Raw genomic sequence first — 17,545 nt, forward strand, 5'->3', positions numbered from 1 at the left:
TTATATAAATATATGGAAAGTGTCTATAGAAATGTACTATAAAGATTTCTAAGTCAAAAACAAGATCTATTAAAAATTCTACTTAACATCATAGACTTTTCAACATACTTAGGAATTATAAAGTTACTAATCAATGCTATAAAAATATTGAAAATCATCTTATTTTTCACTCAGTAATCTATTTCTTGTTATAATATAATATACTTCAAGAGACACTTTTTATATATTAATAATAATTAAATATACAAAATATTTGATAAATATTGCATTTCCTGGAAATACTACTTTTTTTTTTCTTATTCATTTCATATTAAATATACCAAATTTCCTATTTAAAACATATATTATGTTTTCATAATTTTAAATAAATTTTATTCTTTTATTTACATCCGAGAATTATTATTATATATTCTGTTTAAATAATTTATATTTAGAAATGTCTCTTGTTAATTTTCATTTATAATTAAATAAAATAGAAATCCCATAAAATTTCACTAAAACAATATTTAAGATCTTCCAATTTGAATTTGAATATAAAAAGAAAATATATTTGAATATAAATCTATTATCTTCTTTAGAATTTTATCAAGTCCAGAAAACATTTTATTTATTAAATATATGTATTAATTGGACTATATAACTCTTCACTTTAAATTCCTTTTTTTTTTTTATAAAAATGAAGAATATATTAAATATAAAGAAAGTTCTAAACATATACAATACATACATATTATGCTTTTTCCTAAGATTTTACTAAAATTCATTTTGTTCGACATGTTATTTTGTATGTTTATTCTTAAATATCGAACAAGATTCATTTAATAATTTTTCTTTTATTTCTCAAGATAAAATATTTTAAATGAACCATTTCTTTTTTGTTCTAATTCAAATTATAATATATAGGAGAAACTCTTGCAAGAAGAATAAAGCATAGTTATTTTAAAAATCAAAAAATACATATATATATATATATATAAATTATTAAAAAATTTTATAATAGTTAGATTAATTTTGATTTTCCACTTTATGAAAGAAACACCTAAATAAATGCTATTAACTTTTACATACAATATTTTTTCATCATCAAATATATTTATTTTTATAGATTTTTTTCTTCAAAATAAAAATTTAAAATCAATCTGATCAAAAATTTTATATTCTACTCATTATTTCCTTTATATAAACAAATAAATAATTTAAATTTGACTTAATTATAAAAACTTTTCATGTTCATTCAAAAAAAATCAGTTTCAAGTTGCAAAACTCTCTCCTATTACTTTTAAGGTCATCTCAAAGATTATAATCGCATATTTCACAACGATTTTATAATTACTGTTGTGTGATTCTGAATACTGGACCAATTCTTAAGAAAAATCTTCGGAGCACAGACCTTAATTCTGGTTTGAGATCAAAGCACATAACTTCACAAAGTAAGGGATAACAGCTGGATGCGTGAACAGCAAACCGATTGTCATTCATCTTTAAGATCCTTGTAAGAAGTAATAAAAGTATTGGAGTCCAGGCATCTCTATGAGCTTCAGTAGAAAGTGTCAAGAAATATTGTAATGCTTCACAGGCTACTTCGACGAGTCTTGTTTCCACTTTGCTCCAATCAACTCTATGAGCTTCGTCACTATACATTTTGAAAAGAATTCTTAATGCACATGCTAAAGATTGTGTTTCTTGTTTAAGCAAATTCGGATTGATATTGTCTCGGAAACCAGCCTTCCATAGCACATTCCATTGCTCGTGATTAGAATTAAAACTTTTCGCAAATCTATGGGACTTTAATAAACATTCAACTAATTGTAATAAGTGCATTGTAGTCAGAGCACAATACATGCCCTGTTCCTCCTTTTGTTGGTCTGCACCAGCCCTTGCACCCAACTCAGAAGATTTTCCATTAAACATATCTGCTTGTGCTAACGCTAAGTTCTCTTGATCCTCTTTCCGCGATGTGGCTGGATAAAATACAATATTGTCTATAGTCTGAATTAATTCTAATTGCACGACACACTTTATTAATAATGCAGAAAAAATTTTGTTTTTCATAGTCTCGCCATTTGTTAAACTTTGAGAACTGTTACTTCTTTTAAGAATTCCTACATGACTATCTGCTTCTCCTGTGATTACATCTAAGTCAGATTCTTTATTAGGTGATTGGGGTTTCCAGGTGAGTAAAGCAGATGGCAGAGTACTTTGAAAGATGTCCAGAACACAACTGCAAGTTTTTTCCCAAGTTTGCTCATCGAACTTTATACCATTGCTGATCACTAAATTTTCTAAGCAGTTGGTTCCAGAACGTGCCAGCTGTTCATTGTCTTGTTGTACGCACCAGAGTAACTGAGAATATAATTGCTCTAGGAGAAGAGGTCCCAAAATATCGTAAAATTGTGAAAATACATCGACGATTGCATATAAAGCATGATTGCACGTTGTCGTCATCCATTCTGCTTTCTGAAATATTAGCATAAATTTATATCACCTATAAAAATTTTTGTATTATTAATTTGAATTGCATAGAACATATGATGTTCATGATTAATCTTGATTGCATTAAAATATTTTTGTCCAATTTCCAAAGATACTTACAAGAAAGTATACCCAGATGTGAACGATTATGAATAAAAGAAAAAGTCAAATACTTTTTCGAAAAATATAATATTTGTAAAAATTAATCAATCAATATCGGTATTAAATAAGCATCACAGCAATTTAAAAAAAATAAATTTTTTTATCTACCTCTGTATACTGCTCAGGAAGTTTCATGTTATCAAAGATTCTAAATAAAACTTGGAATAGATCTTTCCACCAATGAGGTTTAAAAGAAGCTCCATGTGTTTTCACAACATCAAAAAGAACAGTTAATGCACGTGTTCGAACGTCTAATTTACACCTGCTTACTATACATGATAATTCAAATAACAATGGGAACCACCCTCTAACCTAAAAAAAGATTTCTCAAATTTGTAAATTTTTCATTAAATTTGATATGTGTAAAAGATTTTTACCCAAGCTCTATCTTCTTCGGATACCATTCCACTATCATCCATCATGCCCTCTGCAAAGAGATTCGGATTGGCATCAATATATGATGCACAAGAACGTATCAATCTTATAGCTTCCATGCTTGTCTCTGGAAAGGAAGCATTGCAAGCAAATTCACTGAGGCACTTTACAGCGTCTTGGAAAGAATCAACCATAATACTAAAATCTTCAGCATATAATTCATCTGAAAGTATACATTATATATATATATATTTTTATAAAATAATTAAATTAATATTATAATTAAATTAATTAAAATTACTATTTTGAATATTAGAAACTTACTTATAATTTTTCCAGTCATAGAAAATGCAAGTTCCACTACAGCTTCATCTCTATCACTAGCTGCATGATGGAATACACTGAATATATTTTTCCATCCCGATCGAATGTTAGGAGCCTGTGAATGCACAATTTGCGCAACACAACGAACTACCATATCCCGTATCACCGGTGAACGGTTCTTCTTCATAATATGCTCAAATGGCCTAAGAAAATCCTTTTGAAATCGGAAATTAGCGAATTCTCCTTTTTCAATGAATTTGGTTGCAAGTTGTCTCAAAGAATCGACTGCAAAGAAGGCAATATCCTGACGAGGACTACAGCCAACTCTATCAAAATGATCTCCTATCACTTGCCAAATTCTAGACCACTGGAGTCTAATACGTCCCATATTGTAATAAGAAATCTCTACAATCTTGGTTAGAGAAAACATCCTTGGTTGTGTTGGATGAGATAATTCTTCTAAAGAAACTTGACAGAGAGCTTTTACAAATTCTACAATAGCATCACCATCTAATCTAGTAGAACCAGTAAATATTCGATCAACAGCAACTACCACACTTTGAGAGCTTGTTTCACCTATAGATTCTTTTACACTGGCTACAAAAAATAAGATAAATATATTATATATATAACATATTCTTGTTCAATATCAGTAAAGATTTTTTATGAGAAAAAAACTCTAATTGAAAATTAAAAATTTTTATTAAATAAAAATAAAATTTGAAAAAATATCAAATATCATAAATAGTCAAAGATATACTCACGATCCAACGAACTGAGATTCAAATTATTATTTTGGTGAGAGTTATTGTGAGTTAAATTGAAATTCACTAATGGTGCTGGGAAATGTGGTTTTGAAGGTGGACCAAGAAGCTGTGGTCTGACTCCAGTGCCAATCAATTGAGCAAGCTCAAGTTGAGAGATGCACTTTACAACATCCAACCAAGAACTACCAAGATAATTGCCATCAGTGTGAGCGACAGTAATTAAAGTTTTAATTGTGTCAATATTCTTTGCTTTCATTTCAGTGATTGGTGAATTTGCAGTCAATAAGGTGAACCGTGCTAAAGCTTGCACATATGCATCCCGTTCTAACTATAATTAAAAAATAGAAATATATTTAAAACAAATATTTAACTTATTTAAAATCAAATATAAAATATATGAATATATTATTATGACACAATTTTATAATAAAATTTCATGAAAAATTAATCAATTGATTAAAACTGCAACATAAAACTGAACTAGTAGTTTAAAATTTCGCTGATTGTACAAATATTTACCGTCATATGAAATATGCAAGCTATGCGTATTGCACATCTAATACCATCTAGACAAAGGGAGGCAATTTCTGGATCATCACAATCTTGAAGGCCAACACTGAATGCAGCTAAAAATGGCGTCCATGCAATTTTGAACATCGGTCGAACATGTTCTAAGTGTTTAGCCGTAGTGAACGGTGCTTGAACATGACTAACAGATTCCATTAAGTTTTTGGCTGCTGTTGAAATTACTTCCATTTCCATATTCCATAGAAGCCGTCGTTTCTTTTCGCTAGATATTACTATAATATTAAACATTAATTTTAATATTACTGTATAATATATATAATAATTTTTTTAATTTAAAAAATTTTTATGTACCTTGTTTGCCAGGTCGATTAGGATTGGATTTCATTTTAATTTCATTACCAGCAATCTCATCATAAATTTTCGATAAATATTCTTCAGGCAAATCCTCATTGTCACTAATACGTCGATTTAGTTTTATGTATTGTTCTTTTGTCATTTTATTTTTTACTTGAGGTGAATGAAGATCAGTAGTTAGCATAATAATTGAAAAACCCAATACATATGCAGTATCCGCGCTTGTAAATAATCCATTACTAAAAATATTAAAAAAAAAGATGATTAAGCATTGTAAATAATATGGAAAGTTAATATGGATACTTACTTTGGATTACACTCACAATATCTGCTAGCAAACTTTTCCATTAAGCGATCAATCTTCTGGGCTTCACCAGGCAATCGGAAACCCTCGAGAAAATATCTGAGGGCTGTAACTAAATCGCGATCGGCAAAATTCATTTGATCAATATAACTATACATTACCTGATTATGATTATGATCGCCAAGAAAGTCGCCGATCGCAGTCTTATCAAGACGTTCATCCATATGAAGCCAACGAGCAACATCTTCAGGTAAATTACCTAAGAGACCTTGTTCTTGAAGATATTGTACTCCTTTACTTGGCTTTCGATTAAAACTAAAATAAAAATATTAATTTAATTAATAAAATATATGCCTTTTGTCTTCTTCCTATAATATCTATATTCATATGAAAATTATAATATTTAAAATTATAATGATTTAAAATATTAAGTAATTTTATTATAATTTAATAATAATTAATTAATAAATTAATAAATAAATTAATAAATAAAAAAATGTCGAAAAAATAAAAAATTAATTGTAATCCATACATGTCAATTCCAGTCTCCCAGACTTCTTTTTGTTGTTTTTGCACTTCATATTGCTCAGGAGAATCTGGGATCTCTTTATTACCTACTAAACTAGAATTTGCTGAAGAGAGACTGCCAGCACTTCCATAACGAGGAAGTGGAGGTTCTACTGGAGGATCAGGAGGCTCAGATGGAAATTGTTGATCAGCTGGAACACTAGGATTCACATACAAATCTCTGCTCCATTCAACCATACATTTTAAAATTGATACCAAACATTCAAGACCCCTAATCCGCATTGATTTTTCCTGATTAGGTGAAGCACCTAATTCTAGAGCTTGTCTACCCTGTGCAATCTTTGATAAATCATTCACAAGTCTATAATAATGAATAAAAAAAAAAATAATAATAATAAATGCAATTTAATTATTTAATGAAATTATGGATACTTTTTTACAAACCTTTCAAATAGATTCGCAGCTGACAGATCGCAATCGTAGTTTACATATATATCTACAACACTCTGTGCGTCCGCACAAATGCGAGTCAAAGCATGAATTACCATCCATTTGTGTTCAAAGGAACTACTAGAAGTCTCGAGAATGTTCATGAAAATTTCTTTAAAAAAAACTTCTATCTGCATCTTTAAGTGCACTTTGAAACGAGCCAGTAGTGCAAGGAACAATGCCAGAGATAACTCAAATACTTCAGGAACAGAAGAGACACCGTTTTTCGACAATGCCACACAGAGATATTGTTTTATGGCTATAACAAACATTTCATTAGAACGCAATACTGGCCCAGCATTTTGCAGTATACCAAGAAGTAATTGCAAAGAAAGAATCTTTGATCTTAATTGATGAGACCTAGAAACAATATATTATAAAAAATATATTTTAAAAAAAAATTATTAGTTCTCGAAAATACTTTTCTATACTAATACTAAAATACCCTGTTAATTAAAATATTTTTCATACTTGGGATCTGGAGTGCCATCAGGAAGTGGTTTCATTGAAAGTTTGCAAAGTGCTCTAAAAACCAAGAAAGCATCTTTTTGCAATACATGCGTGAATTTTGCTCTAACCATATTGTCATTCTCTGCAACAGTTTCATCAGAATTTTCGTCTATAGGCACTTGATCTAAACTGGCTTCTTCTGATGTTATTATAGTTGTATTTGTTGAATCTTCAGGAATAATAGAGTTTACAACATCTTCCAAAATTCCTCGAACTATCAATTGTGGTTCTTGATTATTCTCCATTGATGATTCTTCATGATTCACTACTTCAGTTTCGATATCACCACCGGAATTACAATTAGTAGAATTCATGTTGCTTGTTTCAGATTCTACCTCAGTTCGAACTATCTCTTCCTCCTATAATATATAAAAATCAAAATTGTTTTTATGAAAATTTAAATAGTTTTATATATTAATTAATTGATAAACTTACTGCCTGCGTCTCCATACGTGCAAAAATAACATTAATCATCTGAGTGAGTGTAGCTCGAGCAGTAGTTTGATTTACTAGGTTCCTCGAAGCCAAATAAACACTGTACACTGTACGTATAGTAAGCAAAACAGTACCTTCATGAACTTCTACATGTTGACTGGTCATTACTGTAAGAAGAGCTTTTATAATCTGCAATTGAACTCCTTCATCTGTTTGTGGCCCCATAAAACATCCGCATATTGTCTCAACAATGCGAACAATCAATAATTTATTTGGCTCTGTAGAATCAGGTATATTTCCTGTAAGATGTCCATATGCAATTAATTTTTGCAAACAATCTAGAGCAGTAACCACAATTCTTGGTGACTTGCTCTGACAAGCCAATTCAAATGGCAGAAAATACTTTTCTGCAGAAATAACATATGAATCACTGCGTGGTTGTGGCAAAGCAGTTGAGACTTGAGTATTAGAGCCTTCTTTGATCTCATTTCGTAAGTTATCTGAAAAATAAAATAATTTAAAAATCTTAAATCTTTTAAATATACTTTACAAAATTTAATTCTATGTTATTTAAATAATTTTAATAATAATAAATAAATAAAAATAAACAGAAAAAAATATATATATTATGACATACATATGCATCAAATATTAAAGTATTAAAGTTTAAGAACATTGATATGAATATGAACATGAATATAATTATATATTATTCAAAATTATATATATATATATATATAGTTTTATCTTAAATGTCAAACTAACAAAAAGCTGATGTAATATATATTAATATATATTGAATTAATCTAATTTATATCTTTCATGAAGACTAAAAAATGCAATTCTATTTAATTTTTAATATCTAAATATTAATTTAATAATTTCAAATCTATTATTTATTAAAATATATAAAGTTATAATATTATATTAAAATGTATGATGAATAAAAATATAAAACTATTTATTAATATAAATTATAAAATATACATAATATTATTATTTATATATAATAATATATTATAATTTTGAATTTAATAATATACTTATATGCAAATAAAATTTTACAATGTATTTCATAATTTTCATTTTATTTGCATAAATCTCAAAAAATTCTTTCAATTATATATATTATTATATAATATTATAGAGAATTTTTACAATTAATGTATTTACCAAGTGCAGTTTCACAGGATTTTCTAAGTTGAGAAAGGTGCGACCGTTTGACATCCCGGTCAGCCAGGATCTTTTCCAAAGCTCTGATAATGAACATTTCTTTAGAGTTATCTCGCATCGTCGCCGAGCCGTGCTGATTCCGCTGCTAGGCTGCCACGGGAGCACACGCGACTCGACGAGAGTCTCGCATCTTTACCACTGTAATTTATGTACCGGTTCCTCGTACATTGTCTTGCACTATCTTTTGAAGACAGAAGTTGTCTGCGGAGATTGGCAACTTCTGCGACACTGTCGATGAAATGTGGATCGATCAGGAGCTTTGAGAACGACAAACGAGAGAGACAATAATACTTCAAACTAATCTCGTCATAGAACGATGTCTCAAATCATTTTTCTATGAAATGTTATAAAATGATGATGAAATTTCAAAAAAATGACAGCAAACTTTCGAAACAACAGAGAAATCACACAGGACAGACTAAACGACGAAGGAGAATCATGTGGCGCCCTCAATTTGCTAGTTATTTATGATGAAATCCCTAGGATTTAGGAATCCTTAGATCAGTATCGTATACGTTTCAAACTTTCATATAATTTCTTAATATTTTCTCTTTTTTTAAAATTTCGAATTATTATTTATGCTTTTTTTAATTAAAAATACATTTTTTTAATAGTGATTATTTTAAAATAATTTTTATTATTTTAAAATAATTAAAAAAAAATTTATAACAGATAAAATATTATGAACATTATCTTTTATAAATGATACTAAATAGCGAAAAAATTAAATCTCTATATTTTAAAATAATTCATAATTTTAACTTTGTTATTGATTTATTAAAACATTTATAATAAAAAAAACTTCTTTAAAACTTAATTGACTTTTTTTTTTAGCAAGAATAATTTTGTAGCAATTACAATAGATATTTAATTGTATTCATCAAATGTACAACTCTATACATTTATCTACAAAAAACTAAAAAAATAATTATATTAAATATGTAATATTCAAATTATAAATAATCAAATAATTAATAAATCATATTAATATTTATAAGCATAAAAAGACTTCATTTTTGTTTAATTATCCATTATACATTTTACTTTTTTTTATATATTTAACAAATTCTAATTAATATAAATTAGCTAAATAATCGAATATTTAAATAAATAAATAAATTTTCAAATAAATGATTGAAAATAATTAATAATTTCTAGATATATTACATAAATTTCGAATTAAATGATTAAATATTTTAAATATAGAAATATTTAAAACATTAGATCAATGATTACTGATAAAAACAACATTTTTATTAAATCAATAATAAAAACAAAAATTCTAAAACTATTTAGGTTATTAACATTTAGATAATTAACTTAATTTTCACATAGAAACCAAAAGAAAAGTTTATTTTAATTTAAATATGAAAAATTTTCATACTTTATAATTTTTATTAAATTATTTATATTGAATATAATTTTTATTTTGAAAAAAAATTTTGTAAATAAATTACTAATGAAATATTTTATATACTTACTTAATTATAAAAGATGATACATGTTTATCATGCGGTTTGAAACGCGTATTAAATTAAAATGACTATATATATTATATATATATATGTATATAATGTGACGTTACAACTCATCAACCAATAAAACTTCGTTTTCTAATTGAAGAATAAAAGAGAAATCTTAATCTTACAGTATTTGATAGATTCTTCCAAACAGAAATATCGATGCATTATTTTAGAATCGCGTCATAAGATTTAGAAACCATTACGAATATTAATTGTCAAAAATCATTATATCAATGTTAATTATTTAATTAAATTGATTGTATGAATTGCTAATAAAAGCAATTAATTTAATTATTAAATAATGGAAAAACAACCGTTAAATCCAAAAGATGATAAACCTCCGTCTTATTCGGCGGCAACTGCACCAAAAGGTAAGTGATAAAGTTCTAATATTATTGTTTTATATTTTTTTGCATTTAAAAATTACTTTTAATTAATATTTAATTTAATTATATTTAAGTTATAAATGTTTGAATTAGGAATAATTTCGTAATAATTTTTATTTCCTATATTTATTATTGATTATTATAAAAAATGTTTATGAAATTTTTAAAATATGATTAATAAAATTCTTTTAAAATTAACACTATTAAAATTTTGAAAAGTAATTAAAAAATACTAAATATAAGTCTATGCTATTAACATTATATATGAAATATTGTGAAATATTTTAAGTAAAATTATAAAAAATTAGTTACATTTAATTTCTATTATTAATTTTATTTTAAATAAATAATTTTTTATTTATTGTATTATGATTTATTTTTTATATTTCAAATAAATTATCTAAATTGATTAGATAATGATATCTAAAAAAATAAATTAATTTTCAATATATTTTATTGTACAATTAATAATAAGAAATGATCTTTTATTTTATAAAGAAATTATTATTTTTTAAAACTATTTTTAAAAACATTAAAAATTAATATGGAATATATTTTGCACAGTAAATTGTTCATGGCAACCATCACCAGATTACAATTCCACACAATGTCAAGAATCTACTTCATGGCCTCCACCTCCAGGATATTATCCTAGTGTCAGTGAAACTAATAGTCACAATTATGTACCTTCTTATGGTTCTACACAATCAACCACAATAATTATGCCAGAAATTATTTTTGTTGGAAGATGTCCTGCATGTAGAGTGAGATTTCTTAATTTTTAATTCTTTAAAATAAGTAAATTTTTCTTTCTTTTATATTTTTTATTATTTATATAATATTATTATATTATATTTATTATATTATATTTATTATATTTACATTTATTATATTATATATTAACATTATTTATATATTTTTTTATTTAAATTTTTAATTATAATATATTTTTATTTTTATAAACTTCAAAATCTGAATTTAAAAAAATCTCTAAAAATCTAAAAAAAAATGATTAAACTCAAATTTTAACTTAAAACATAGGTGGGCATTATGGAAGATGATTTTACATGTCTTGGACTACTATGTGCTATTCTATTCTTCCCAGTGGGCATAATTTGTTGCTTATTGTTAAAGACACGACGTTGTTCTAATTGTGGTGCATATTTTGGTTAATGTGTTACTATTTTACAGTAACCATTTCTGAAACTAAATATATTATTAATCTAATTTTAATATAATTATGTAGCTAATATAATTATATGATATTGAAAGATAAGAACATAAGCAATTAATTTTTTACTAATATTATATAATTATAATTATCTATATTGCATTATTTGAGGAAAAATAATGCTTCAATGATCAGGAATATATACAATAATTAGTTAAATAGAAGTTCATGAAATATTGACATATATACAATTAAAAGATTCTCTATACATTTAAGACTTTATTGATTTAAATGACATTTGTCGTGTTTTGTAAATTATACATAAAAAGTTCCAATTAATAATGTTATATATTATTATAGTATATTTTATAATGATGAATGATGAAATAGTTTATGTTAATATATAAATATGTTATAGTTTGTAAGAATTCTTATTAAGTGAGAAAAGGAACAATATAAACTAGATGGATTGAACTTTATATTTATAGTATATTTGTAATGATACAAATATACAAATATACATCTAAAACAAATTTCATTGAAATTTTTCTGTACTTACATAAAACTTACATTTAAAGCATTTTGAATTATTTTTTAAAATAATTTATTTAAAATAACTTATATATAACATATTTTATAAAAAATAAATTCAATGAAATTTGTGCTTTTTATTTTTATTACTTATTAATTATTTATGTTATTGTCTTATAATGACATTTCTTGATATATATATGCACTAATTGAATTTTTAAAATACATTTAACATTTGTTAAATGCTAAAATATTTGAATCTCAAAGGAAATGTCAATAGATTTTTTTTTCTATATAATTTTTTTTCTATATAATTAATTTTGTAATGTATGTGATTGTTATAGAACTTATTTAATCACTTATATTATCACATTAATCATTCAATTATATTTTTATAAAATGGAACTATATTTAAAAATGTATTCAAATTATTCTAATATTTAAAAGAAATATTTTTATTTATCATTGAAGAAATTTTTGAGGAAAAAAAAATAAAAATATTTAGAAAGTTTTCTTAATATATACTTTTTTGTGACATTAGAAATAGTAAAACACTGAGTACTGAAAATACCAGATATTTTTCAAATTTTGCAAGCTATTAATAATTTTGCAAACAAAAATCTACAAATATATATATATAAAAAATAAATTTGTTATTAAAATTGTTATCAATTTCTAGAAAATTTTTAGAACTACTAAAAATTTTTTCAATGAAAAATTAACAATGATAAAAGTAGTAGTAAAGATAAAAAACAATAAAACTATAAAGATAAAAAAAGAAAATCACAGAAAATGAAAAAAATTTTTTAAATTTTAAATTCATGTGAATATTATGTAACTTAAATGGAACATATTTATATAAAAAAATATTAATATATTAATATTTGTTAAATAATATAATTATTTAATAAATTCCCTCCTATGAAATTTCTTTTTTCATTGAATATTCAAATTTCAAATTCAATATTCAATATTCAAATTCAAATTTCAGATAATATTATTCATGATTTATAAAGAATTAATTTATGATTGAAATACATTTATTGATTATATTATTGATATATTATTGATTAGCACTAGTAATTCAAGAAAGTCATTAATATACTTGACACCATGCATGCAATATGTGAATGATACATTCATATTTTCACAATCTTCAGTATTCATTTATGCATATATGGATGGAGTATTTTTTTCCACAAGTCTATCATTATCAATCATATTATGAGATATTTATAATACTTAAGAAAAATTAAATAACATAATAATGCATATGAAATTTTCTTTATAATTAATAAATTAGAAAATCTAATAAAATATAAATATATTTTGTAAAACCGATTTCTTTTCATCTAATTTTATTACTAATATTATATAGTATAATATTATTTATATTAAATATTAATTTATGTATTTTTATTTATAATTATATATTTTTTTTAATTAATTAAAGGAACAGAAATAATTTAATAGAAAATGTAAGGAAAAATATACTAGGAATGAAAATAAAAATTAATATCTAAAAAACTTGAATATTCAATATATTTCTTTCATAAATATAAATTAAAATTTTAAAATTAAAATTTAAAATTAAAATCCAAACATAATATTGTATATCGAGTTAAATTAAACGTTTCAACGTAATATCAAATTGTTGATTTTTTTACAATTAGTAAATCAATATAATTTTATCATATCAGAAAAGACAGAAATATAAAACGGAAGATAATTTCCCAATTCATAAGAATCTGTCGCAATATTAGATTAGAAAAAGAGAGAAGAAAAGAAAACCAGTCTTGCGAATCTCGGTGAAACAAATGTAGCCGAAGGTAGTTAACACGCAACAATCTTGTCCTTGGCTTGTAGACATTAAGTATAAAGGAAACGACCATTACGGGAGCAGATTGAAGAAAACTTTGATGTGCAATCATGCCCGCGAACGAAGAAATTTTAAACATGACTTCGGATCAAATAAGAAACAATTTATTCGGAAAAGCTTGCGATGATAGTATGCAGAACAATTTTGATTGTGAATCTTCTGATGATGATAAAGAGGATTATCAAAATGATTGCTCACAGTCTATTGTCAAAAAAAATTTTAAAGAAATTTGTAATTACAAAAGTCTTCCAGTACGAGAAATCCATAAGAAATTCATGAAAAGCTTCGTTAATTTACTTCTGGAAGAAGCAGTTTTTGAGGTAAGTTCATCGTTGAAATTAATTATTGCAGAAATATGATTATTACAAAAAAATGACTTGTTATTAGAATGAACAATATCTGATTTGTTATTCTTAGTTCTGAATTAAGACTTAGTGATAATATTGAGTAATTATATAATAAAAAATATTTAAAATAAAGAAAATTATTTGATTAATTCTCATTTTTTGCTATAAATTCTAAATATTATTGATATTTGTTATAAATATTTTTTATTCATAAATATCTAATCAATTATATGTTATAAATATATATTAAAATAAAGTTTAAAACTTAAAAAATAAAGTTATTTTATGATGATTCTTTAAGTTAAAAATCATTGATATTCAATTGTGATAATATCAATTTATTGACTATCTATTGATTAAAAAATAAATTTCATTTTTCATATAAATATAATGCAATTTTTTCTTTACTTCCAATTAATAATATGCAATTATTCATATTAATTTTCAATTTTTATAATAATACAATAGAATATTAATGAATTTTGATAATATTTTTGTTATTATTATTAAGTAAAAGTTCTTGTTCGTCAAAATAAAAAAATATGGTTTTCAATATAATTTATATATATATGAGTGTTTCCAATCACTCTTTTTTTTATTTTAAAGCCATTCACTTTAAAGTATTCAATTATACATATAAACTTCAAATACATTACTATCATAAAAATTTATTTTCTTTATTTTGTCCTTCTATTTTCATAAATTACATTTATATTTCGTAAAAATATAATTTTCTTTCATTATTTGATTTTTAAAATTAACCAGAGGCATTTAATTTATGTATTCATTATTGAAACAAACATTCATTATTCTTATTTTAGAGAATTTAAAAATAAGTTAAATATTGTGAAGGCAAAAAAATTTCTTTCAGATTTATTTAATTGATATTGATATAATTATCTAATTTAATTTAAAAAAAATCACTTTAAATAAGTATTATAAAATTTAATTTCTTTATTCCTGTCATTCAATATGACTCAATTGTTCGTTATGCGAGTTTTTTTTGCGCTCATTCACGATTCGTTGTTCAATTCATGGACAAAGAATTACGTTGCAAATAGCATTTATATTACTATTGCAAGACGAAATATTTATGTAATTTCTATGCTAATATATTAAAATATTTAATAGTTAACTTGTAATTTACATAATATCAGCTTAAATAATTATTTGACATTTCTTACAAATCTATTAGATTCTGAAAAATATTTGAATATTAAAACATTTTTTTTCTTTTTTTCTTTTTCATAAATAATTAATTGTAATTATCTTTCAATGAATGTTAAAAAAAATAACAACAGTAAATAGAAATTAAGATTTTGGATAATATAGATTTTTAAAATTTCTATTTTTTTAACTTTAACTTAATTTTTTTCTTCCATATTATTAATTCTAAATTCATCTATAATTAATTCATCTAAAATAAACCTAAAAATATATTGTATAATATATTGTATATTATTTAAATTCGAAAGGGAAAAGATGATGATATTATTATGTATATTATATTATTATTTAAAAATATTAAATAAGATATTTCTTGCATCATACAATAAAATTACCTTTCAGGGCACTTTAAGAAGAAATAGAGTAGTAGAGTGGATAGAACCAACAACACTCCATTCAATAATTGATTTAAAATTATCCGACCAGGGATGCTCTTACGAGACACTTTTGACTCTTGCTCACAATGTGATTAAGTATAGTGTAAAAACAGGTCATCCTCGATTTATAAATCAATTATACTCCAGTGTAGATCCTTATGGTCTTCTTGGACAATGGCTAACCGATGCCTTGAATCCGTCAGTTTATACTTATGAAGTTTCTCCAGTCTTCTCTTTGATGGAAGAGGAAATATTGCGAGAGATGAGAAAAATAGTTGGTTGGAAGGATGATAGAAGTGAAGGAATATTCTGTCCTGGTGGTTCTATCGCTAACGGATATGCAATTAATCTGGCACGCTATTACAAGTACTTTATAACTTTTGAAAATTTATTCTATCAATTAATTCATAAAATTTTAAGTTTTTATGTAATAAAATGTAATGTAATATGTTTATAGATTTCCTCGATTAAAAGAGCTAGGCTTATTCAATACTGGTAGATTAATAATTTTCACATCCAGAGATGCTCATTATTCTGTGAAGAAACTTAGTGCATTTTTAGGAATAGGTACTGAAAATGTCTATGAAGTGAAAACTGATGATAAAGGAAAGATGTGCGTAACAGATTTGAAAATACAGATCAAAAAAGCTCTTGAAGAAGACGCAATACCTTTGATGGTCTCTGCTACAGCAGGAACTACAGTTTTAGGTGCCTTTGATCCTTTAAAAAATATAGCTGCCATTTGTAAGAACTACAATCTTTGGTTCCATGTAGATGCAGCTTGGGGAGGAGGGGCTTTGATATCTAAAAAATATAAATATCTTTTGGATGGTATTGAATTAGCAGATTCTGTTACTTGGAATCCACATAAGTTATTGGCCGCTCCGCAACAATGTTCAACACTATTGCTGCGTCATGAGGGTCTTTTACAAGATGCACATGGTTCAAAAGCCAGTTATCTCTTTCAACCAGATAAATTCTATGACACTTCTTTCGATAGTGGAGACAAACACATTCAATGTGGTCGTAGAGCAGATGTACTGAAATTCTGGTTTATGTGGAAGGCGAAGGGTACTCGAGGCTTAGAGAAACATGTGGATCGAATCTTCAAATTAGCACGATACTTCACAAATTACATAAGACACCGAGAAGGTTTTAAATTGATACTCGAACCTGAGTGCACCAATGTCTGTTTCTGGTACGTGCCACCTTCAAAGCGTCAGTTACAAAATGAAGAATTGTTGAAGGCTCTTCAGAAGATTGGGCCAGCTGTAAAAGAGCGTATGATGAAAAAAGGATCGATGTTAATCACGTACCAATCTTTACGAGAGCTACCTAATTTTTTCAGACTTGTTTTACAAAATTCTGGACTGACAGAAATTGATATGAGATTTTTTGCAGAAGAAATCGAGAGGCTCGCCATTGATTTATAGAATTGATTTTTTTTATAAAATTTTAAATTCTAATAATACAAAATTTAATTCAAAGAATTTTTGTTTATAACAGTATAAAATATTTTTTTTAATAATAATCAATCGATTATTTGTTTGATCGATCAAGTATTATATATAATACATTGATAGATTGATTTTCCGATTTATTTTTTTTAAAACATTGTTTCGT

At 25.0% G+C, this 17,545-nt stretch overlaps 3 protein-coding genes across 3 annotated transcripts; 2 read left to right on the forward strand and 1 right to left on the reverse strand.

Moving 5' to 3' along the window:
• Window positions 1-1,021: 1,021 nt before the first annotated feature.
• Window positions 1,022-8,955, reverse strand: LOC122711570 (brefeldin A-inhibited guanine nucleotide-exchange protein 1). Its single transcript, XM_043930464.1, has 13 exons — window positions 8,422-8,955; window positions 7,249-7,748; window positions 6,775-7,172; window positions 6,259-6,663; window positions 5,819-6,175; window positions 5,290-5,601; window positions 4,980-5,221; window positions 4,620-4,900; window positions 4,098-4,428; window positions 3,334-3,930; window positions 3,012-3,232; window positions 2,743-2,946; window positions 1,022-2,457 (listed from the first exon to the last, which is right to left on the reverse strand). Exons 1-13 carry the CDS (start codon window positions 8,537-8,539, stop codon window positions 1,330-1,332), a joined length of 5,094 nt encoding a protein of 1,697 aa, XP_043786399.1. The 5' UTR covers window positions 8,540-8,955; the 3' UTR covers window positions 1,022-1,329.
• Window positions 8,956-10,123: 1,168 nt separating this feature from the next.
• LOC122711506 (brain protein I3) lies at window positions 10,124-11,848 on the forward strand. The gene is made up of 3 exons (XM_043930329.1): window positions 10,124-10,375; window positions 10,955-11,154; window positions 11,432-11,848. Exons 1-3 carry the CDS (start codon window positions 10,306-10,308, stop codon window positions 11,561-11,563), a joined length of 402 nt encoding a protein of 133 aa, XP_043786264.1. The 5' UTR covers window positions 10,124-10,305; the 3' UTR covers window positions 11,564-11,848.
• Window positions 11,849-13,757: 1,909 nt separating this feature from the next.
• On the forward strand, window positions 13,758-17,489 carry LOC122711445 (cysteine sulfinic acid decarboxylase). Its single transcript, XM_043930242.1, has 3 exons — window positions 13,758-14,291; window positions 15,888-16,288; window positions 16,380-17,489. The coding sequence occupies exons 1-3, from the start codon at window positions 14,022-14,024 to the stop codon at window positions 17,353-17,355; spliced, it is 1,647 nt and encodes a 548-aa protein (XP_043786177.1). The 5' UTR covers window positions 13,758-14,021; the 3' UTR covers window positions 17,356-17,489.
• The last annotated feature ends 56 nt before the right edge of the window (window positions 17,490-17,545 follow it).

This window comes from Apis laboriosa, unplaced genomic scaffold, assembly GCF_014066325.1.
Source record: "Apis laboriosa isolate Shangri-la unplaced genomic scaffold, ASM1406632v1 scaffold170_cov151, whole genome shotgun sequence".
NCBI lineage: Eukaryota > Metazoa > Arthropoda > Insecta > Hymenoptera > Apidae > Apis > Apis laboriosa.